The sequence below is a fragment of the Pseudorasbora parva genome, chromosome 9 (assembly GCF_024679245.1).
Source record: "Pseudorasbora parva isolate DD20220531a chromosome 9, ASM2467924v1, whole genome shotgun sequence".
Classification (NCBI taxonomy): Eukaryota; Metazoa; Chordata; class Actinopteri; order Cypriniformes; family Gobionidae; genus Pseudorasbora; species Pseudorasbora parva.
This window is the reverse complement of record NC_090180.1, coordinates 49182387-49191266: the sequence shown is the minus strand read 5'-3', so window position 1 is coordinate 49191266 and position 8880 is coordinate 49182387. Positions and strand designations below refer to the sequence as shown.

Below are 8880 nucleotides of genomic sequence, written 5' to 3'. Positions count from 1 at the left end.
TGTCGTAACATTTGTTAATATTGTTGTAACATTTGTTAATATTGTTGTAACATTTGTTAATATTGTCGTAACATTTTTTAATATTGTTGTAACATTTGTTAATATTGTCGTAACATTTGTTAATATTGTCGTTACATTTGTTAATATTGTCGTAACATTTTTTAATATTGTCGTAACATTTGTTAATATTGTCGTAACATTTTTTAATATTGTCGTAACATTTTGTTAATATTGTCGTAACATTTTTTAATATTGTCATAACATTTTTTAATATTGTCGTAACATTTTTTAATATTGTCGTAACATTTTTAATATTGTCGTAACATTTGTTAATATTGTCGTAACATTTTTTAATATTGTCGTAACATTTGTTAATATTGTCGTAACATTTGTTAATATTGTCGTAACATTTTTTAATATTGTCGTAACATTTTTTAATATTGTCGTAACATTTGTTAATATTGTCGTAACATTTGTTAATATTGTCGTAACATTTTTTAATATTGTCGTAACATTTTTAATATTGTCGTGAGTAACATTTGTTAATATTGTCGTAACATTTGTTAATATTGTCGTAACATTTTTTAATATTGTCGTAAGTAAAAAAAAAATAATATTGTCGTAACATTTGTTAATATTGTTGCAAGTAACATTTCTCGATATTGTCACAAGTAACGTTTGTTGATATTGTCGTAACGTTTGTCGATATGTCGTAACAATAAGTAACGGTATATCGAACAGCTTCAGTGTTGTTTATGTCCTCACTTGCTGCTCTCTGGTTAACACTGTGTGTTGTGTGTGTGTGTCTCTCTCTCTCTCTCTCTCTCTCTCTCTCTCTCTCTCTCTCTCTCTCTCTCTCTCTCTCTCTCTCTCTCTCTCTCTCTGTGTGTGTGTCCGCAGAGGGTCATGGCTGTCCGGCTCGGCAGAGGTCCGCTCTTCTTCTTCTTCTTGGTGCTGCAGCTCCTCCAGAACTCCTGCGACGCCTTGTGTAAGTCTATCGTGTGTTGTTGGTATGGTAACAATGCAATGCCCTTTTGTGATGGGATGTCGTCATGGAAACTAAGCAGAGGCTGATGCTGCTTTACTGCAATGAATTATTAAAGCGGAGAGATTGGTGTCTGGACTGAAAGTGAACTGAACTCTTCTGGACAGCTCTGAAATCCTGAAGCATTAGGTTGAGCTCTCCAGCACTTTATACACTACAGACTTTCACAGCAGCTTCACAGTAATGAACAGGAATATAACAATCAATGATGAAACTTCATCAAATATGAGACATTCAGATTCGGAGGTATTATTCATAACAAAAACTACGACTTTATTCAGCATTGGCTTCTCTTCCGCGTTTGTGTTCAATCCTCAAATAAAGATTCAAACGGTTATGAATCAGTGAATCGACTCATGATTCGGATCGCCAATGACTCGTGATTTCAGCAGTTTGACACGCAATCCGAATCATGTATCGATTCGCTGAATCATAACCGTTCGAATCTTTATTTGAGGATTGAACACAAACCCGGAAGAGAAGCCAATGCTGAATAAAGTCGTAGTTTTTGTTATTTTTGGACCCAAATGTATTTTGGATGCTTCAAGAGACTCTAATTAACCCACTGATGTCTCATATGGACTACTGTGATGATGTTTTTATTCCCTTTCTGGACATGGACAGTATAGTGTGCATACACTTGCATACACTCTCGGACTAAATATAAAATATCTTAAACTGTGTGTGAAGATGAGCCGAGCAACATTAGGGGGAGGAGTTAATTTTTTGGGGGGGAACTAACCCTTTAACGCTCAAAGGCTGGCGGGTTCTTGTGGATTTCTTCTTTCAGGTTTTTAATTCTGAGAATCTCACACACACACACACACACACACACACACACACACACACACACACACACACACACACTTACTCCAACTCACACTCTAACTCACACACACACACACGTCTCTCTGCTGCAGATGTGTGTGGGTTTCATGATGAATGTCACGGGATCAGCCTCGGCTCGCTGTAACTCGCCGCTATGGCAACAGGACACCACGGCGATGATCCTGCGCTCCGAGCGCCGTATCTATGACTATGGCTGTGTGTGTGTGTGTGTGTGTGTGTGTGTGTGTGTGTGTGTGTGTGTGTGTGTGTGTGTGCGTGCGTGCGTGCGTGCGTGCGTGCGTGCGTGTGTGTAGCTTCTAGCTGCTAAGTGATCTATTTGAGCGACATAAACACAAATTACTAATAAAATTAAAATAAATATCTGATTATCTGATTAAGTTGAAGCTTAATATCTCGTTAATTAAGCCGCTGTCTTGAATAAATACCTAGGGTTGTGTTTGTTTTCTTCTAAGAGAGATGCAAAGTGAGCAGATCTAGCCGTTAATAACCCTTTCTTTATGCAATAACACTTTCCTTCCACTTAATGCAAAATACCTCTAGAATGGTTCTCTTCCTCCGTTCTGGCTGCTCTCTTAAGCTACTGTTGCAACATCGAGTTCATCTACCCTGTCTGGAATGTTGAGGAGATGAAATTGATCAGGAAGATTATTATAAAGCAATCTTAATATATAGTGATAGTTCTACCGTATTTGTAATCGGGTGTTTTGTTTGTTTCTAGCCTTGGCTAAATGGAGTATGCACAGGGCTGCTAACTTTTGAGTTTAGCTTGGGGTGAGAATTATTAAAGGGGGGGGGGGGTAAAAAAAAACACTTGCACCACAATTAGTGTGTTATGATTTTTAAAACATTTGTTAAATTAACATAATTTCATTAAGTTTAGTGACAACATGTTAGTGTTTACATGATACAATGATAGGTAGGCTACTGTTTTTAAAAGTGCTTGACACAAATTCATAAGCTTACGAATTTGATTCTGATATCGGTTAATTTGGAGAAATATCAGATACAGTAGCTACATGTACATTTTTCACAAAGAAAAAATCTTCTAACTAATGCCGTAAACATACCGGGAGCCCTGTCAGCTGGTATCATTATTAAAGGTTAAAATGAACAACACTTTATATTATGCAGTTTTTATAATAAAAACATTATAATTTGTTTTAATGATACAAGTAAATATATAATACAAATAAAAATATTTTTCTAGCTAACTAATATGCTATGGTTTAATGGTTTAATGACCATAACATGTTAGTTGGCTAGAAAAATGAACAGAAAACCAAACTAGAGATATTTCGCATTTTGTGGAAGGATAGTGCTATTGCACACAGAAAGGCTTTATAAACCTTAAGGAGAGTGTGAAGCTAATGCTAAAGGAGAGTGTGAAGCTAATGCTAAACTCAGAGATGGAGAGTGTGAAGCTAATGCTAAACTCAGAGATGGAGAGTGTGAAGCTAATGCTGATTAACGGATGAGTGTGTGTTGTGCTTGTGTGTTGCAGCGGCTCCGCAGTTCATTAAGATCCCCATGGATCAGATCGGCGTGTCCGGTGGAGTCGTGTCCTTCGTGTGTCAGGCCACAGGAGACCCAAAGCCGCTTGTGTTCTGGAACAAAAAGGGCAAGAAAGTGAATTCCCAGAGGATCGAGGTGAGAGGCCAGACTGACATACAGCCCCTTACTGAAGGACTCATTCAGAACAACCCTCAAAATCATATCAGAATGATTTATGAAGGATCCTGTGGCACTGAAGACTGGAGTAATGATGCTGAAAAGTGTGTGTGTGTGTGTGTGTGTGTGTGTGTGTGTGTGTGTGTGTGTGTGTGTGTGTGTGTGTGTGTGTGTGTGTGTGTGTGTGTGTGTGTGTGTGTGCTGCACCTGCGTCCTCACAGCTGGTGGGGAGGGTCTTTGTCCTGCTCCTTTGTGACCGAACAGGAGGGGATTTGAACTAATCTGTTCTCATGCATATGCAAATGAGATGCTAATGACCAGAGCAGAGCCTTTATTCCTGTACAGTTTCTTAAGCAGCAGAAGAAAGAGTGAAGCGTGAGGACGAATAAAGCACCTGAGCGCCGGAAATGGTCAATGCTCATCCAATGCGAAATAAGCCAATGAACGTGTGTGTGTGTGTGTGTGTGTGTGTGTGTGTGTGTGTGTGTGTGTGTGTGTGTGTGTGTGTGTGTGTGTGTGTGTGTGAGTGCGTGCGTGCGTGCGTGCGTGTTTGTGCGTGCGTGCGTGTGTGTTTGTGCGTGCGTGTGTGTGTGTGTGTGTGTGTGTGTGTGCGCGTTTGTTTGTACAGGACTTCTGTACTTCTTCACTGGGTTCATGTATTGAATACTTTCTGACAAACAATAATAGAAACATAATCTTGAATGTAGACGGTGAATAATGCAGAATGACCTTTATAATCCGTTACAGAGGAAATAAACACACATTTGTACGTATTCTGTCCATTTTAGATCTCAATAATTACAGTAGTCAACAAATAATGCAGCCTTATGTTGGATTATAATGAAATATTCACATTATTCACGTTATTGCATTCTCTGGAACACATTTATTAATAATCGCTGGTAACTGTGTCTGCTTGTTACTCTGCTGTGATTGGAGGATGTCTGCTCATTGTGCTCTCTCATTGGTCCAGACCATAGAGTTCGACGAAGGGGCGGGGGCGGTGCTTCGCATCCAGCCACTCAGAGCGCCGCGTGATGAAAACGCTTACGAGTGCGTCGCCAAAAACACCGAAGGAGAAATCACCAAAACCTCCACCCTGTCCATTATCAGAGGTGAGATATGACATCATCAACATCATCATCATCATCATCATCATCATCCTCACCATTGCTATCGTCATCATCCTCATCATCATCATTGTCATCCTCATCCTCATCCTCATCATCATCATCGTCATCATCACCATTTTTGATTTTGTTAATATTTTTTTTAGTAGAAAGTTAAACATAAATAGTGATGAGAGCCAGAATATTAAGACACAAACCCAGCAGAAGAGCTCATCCCATGTTTGAGCGCTCACCGTCGGCAGGTTTCACCGATAGATCTGCCGATCTCAGCGTGAGAGTAAAGTAATGAAGCTGCCATCTTCCTACAGTCCTCTTTACTCCGCTGTAATCCGGCTCCAGAGCTCAGGGGACCCGGGCATTCTGACCCTCCTCTAGAAACACTGACTACTCAGACAATAATCATCTGACACATTTAATATTCTGGCTCTCATCACTATTTATGTTTGACTTTATACACAAAAATATTCACAAAATCGAGATATTCTGCCTGGGAAGTTTCCGAAATGTGTTTGTTTGCCACGGACCGTCCAGCTCTTCTTCCTCCGCTACTCAGTCAATAATTGATCATGAAATGCAGGATTATTCTCAAGTGTTTAACACTACAGAGGCCGAAGCAAACATGGACGTGTGTGTGTGTGTGTGTGTGTGTGTGTGTGTGTGTGTGTGTGTGTGTGTGTGTGTGTGTGTGTGTGTGTGTGTGTGTGTGTGTGTGTGAGTGTGTGTTGTGTGTTGTGTGTGTGTGTGTGTGTGTGTGTGTGTGTGTGTGTTCTGGCTTCATTGGCTAACTCTGCACATTCTGTCAGTAATCGAGACGCTTGGCTCAGAAACACATTTAGCTCAATGCATGCGGCTGTGAGACGTCTCAGTTCTCGCTGAGATCACGTGTGTGTGTGTGTGTGTGTGATGGGTAGGTTTAGGGGCAGTGTGTGTGTGTGTGTGTGTGTGTGTGTGTCACAGAAACAGAAACAGAACTGATATCAGAATGGTGTGTCAGTGTCTGTTTATGGAGCAGATGTGATCTAAGCACTACTAATGAGCGCGATACAGAAGAGATGATAGTGAATCCACCTACAGACACAACTGACCACACACACACACACACACACACACACACACACACACACACACACACACACACACACACACACACACACACACACACAGACACACACTTAAGTGTGTTTAAGGTCATTTCCACGGCAACAGTGACAGGTGTGTGTGTGCTCCAGCCTTCCTCGCCCTCCTCATCCTCCATATTAGCACAAACTGAGGACAAGACTAGATTTCCATGAGATTTAAGAGTCCATATGAAGAGATGCAGTTGCTGTAAACACACGATCAACACCCCAGAATAATCCTCGTGTTTATCACAGGTCGGCCACAGTCTGATGGGTTTGAAGGACATTAGCGAGAGTAAATGAGGAGGTTAGGAGGAACAAACCTTTTAAAGTTAGGCTTCAGTTCTGATCGTTAGGGTTGATTGAGTCTCGGCTCTACAACACCTACACGCTTCATTTTTGAGTGAGTTCTCCGGAATTACTCGTGGTTGTGTGTGTGTGTGTGTGTGTGTGTGTGTGCGTGCGTTTCACTAAACAAACCGTGACTGCCGATGTAACTCACTTCATTACCAGTCTAACAGACTCATTACGCTCACATCAGAGATCCGTGTGCTGACGATCACGGGTGTTTGTGATGACGTGAGCAGGAGTCACACACACACACACACACACACACACACACACACACACACACACACACACACATTTGTTTTTGTGAAATGTGGGAACATTCCATAGGCGTAATGGTTTTTATACTCTACAAACCGTATATTCTATACCCTTACACTGCCCCTAAACCTACCCATCACACACACACACACACACACACACACACACACACACACACACTGGTGATTGTGCTGGTGTTGACAGCAGCTGTGTCCTGATTAAAGCTGCATAATGATGTTTGGTGGATGGAGTGCGACCAATAAAAGTATGAGCGACCCATTAGAGAGTGTGTGTGTGTGTGTGTGTGTGTGTGTGTGTGTGTGTGTGTGTGTGTGTTTGTGTGTGTGTGTGTGTCGTCATCACTGGCGTTCCTCTGTAAACACACGCGGGCGATGAGTGTAACCCGCTCCTCTCAGACAGAGCCTCAGGGACGCCGCCTGTTTTTATTGTCCAACAGCAAATGTTCATTAAAATCGTATATATGCGCATAATAGAGTTAATAATATCAGCCTTATTAGCATATTTTATCCTACACAAATAACTGTCTAGACCGATTTACGGCACATTCAGCTGATTCAAAACTGCCACCATTAAATCAAAATGGACAATGTAGTGTTTATCCTCAAGGAGTCATTATTGTGTTCATAACCTTGAGTCAGAATAACTGGATCTCTTCTCTGATGATGAGGGCGGAGCCACCTGTCACTCACATGAGATCAGCCAATAGCAAACCACAGCCATCCAATCAGATCCCCACAGACACAAGCCCCGCCCACATTTGTTCTTGTTTGCCAAGCGGTTTTCTCAGATATAGGGCACAATAGAGCAGAAAAGACCAGCAGAACTTACTGGCATTAAAGTCTAATTGTGTAATTTGATCTCTAGCGCCCCAAAATAAGCAAATGATGCCCTTCACGCTGGTGTTTACAGGACCTCCTCTCTGCTGCCGCTCTAATTAAAGCGAACTAATAATTAGCGCTCCAAACACTCGGCGGTGTAACGTGTAATTGATGGTTAGGTGCGCGTGTGAGCAGTGATTATGTAGGTTCATAATTACACCATTCTGTGTTTGCTGCTCCCGTTTACCTCTGATAATTTCAGTGGTTGGAGGAGATGACTGCTTTATTTATATCTGCATAATGAACGCCGCCCACTGAAAGTGCTGTGTGGGTGGGTGAGCCGCGGCGTCAGGATCGCTTCATCTGAAGTCTTTGGTAAATGGGCCGCTAATGTGAGCAGATGGAGAAATAGTTTTTAATCAACTGCCTTCCAAATGCTGAGGAGGACCTTTCCAACAGATAATGGCTCCGAACCTGAAACGTCAAATCAATCCGTGTTTGTTTTCTTCGGGGTTCGGGGAAGAGTCTAGAGAAACTGCTGTGCTTTAAATGACCCTTGCGAGGTTGGGGATATTTGGTGGTCTGATTAAAAAACTCAGCTCTAGCTCAATGAATCATTGTCTTTTGGTTTATTCATCAGCCACAAATACAAATACAATTATAGCTGCAAGCACGGTTAAAGGGCCCACACCCACTGGCTTCAGGAAACCGAGCACGGTGGGCAACATGTAATTAATAATTATTTAAAAACAGGAGGACTAATTGTATTTGCCACACTTCCTGCTACTAGCTGGTGGTGCTATGACTATAACTACATTTTGTGTTGATGTCTTCAAACATTGGACACTGCCTGAGTTACAACAACTTCCTGTTTCATGGCGAAACATCCAACTTTTTGAGGCCCCCTTCAGTGAAAACTCAAGATCTTCTCAATTTAACATTGCAAGTGCTTTTAGATTAGACTAAACAAATATGATGTTGATCTGATTAAATATATAGAAGGAGTTTGTTAAAGTACAACATCTGGAAATGGCAAAACAATGCTAAAACTTATTTGCTGATAAAACTCAAAACATCTAATATTTGCTCTTAGGGACCTTTGTGTCTGTGTTGGGCTGTTACCTGATTAGAAAGCTCTGATCTAGCTCAATTAATCATTGTCTTTTGGTTTAATTATCAGCCTCAAAATATGAATATAATTATAGCTGCAAGCATGATGAAAGGGCCTCTACCCGCTGGCTTCAGGATACAGAGCACGTATTATAAATATAATTACGTGTTTGTTACAATTTCATACTTGTACGTGAAACGTAGCACAAACAAATTGAAATTTTGTAGGTGGTGCTATTGAGTCATTTTGACGCGTCATCACGCCTCATTCTGAAACCCATACCAGACATATATTTTCACCACTTCTCACTTCTGACGCATGCACAGTTTCATGAGTTTTCGAGCATGTTTTAGGCCCTCGAAAATGCGATTCATTTCGAAAAAGGATAATATTAGACTGAGCGATTCCAATCCTCACACCATCGGTGCTCGGCCCTAATGCTGGTGTTCCAGGAGGAAAGCACTTTTGCTCGTGTCCGACTCCTTTTAAGGTGATGATACACGGGGCAACT

At 41.2% G+C, this 8880-nt stretch overlaps 1 protein-coding gene across 10 annotated transcripts in view; it reads left to right on the top strand.

Annotated features, from left to right (window-relative positions):
* The window catches only part of ptprsb (protein tyrosine phosphatase receptor type Sb), a 113542-nt gene that overhangs the window by 26815 nt on the left and 77847 nt on the right, over positions 1 to 8880 (top strand). For all 10 annotated transcript variants that reach the window (XM_067452951.1, XM_067452953.1, XM_067452947.1 and 7 more), the window contains exons 3-5: positions 901 to 988; positions 3396 to 3541; positions 4536 to 4677. In XM_067452951.1, coding sequence (XP_067309052.1) covers positions 907 to 988; positions 3396 to 3541; positions 4536 to 4677 — 370 coding nt within the window. In that variant the 5' untranslated portion in view covers positions 901 to 906. The remainder of the gene's footprint in view (positions 1 to 900; positions 989 to 3395; positions 3542 to 4535; positions 4678 to 8880) is intronic.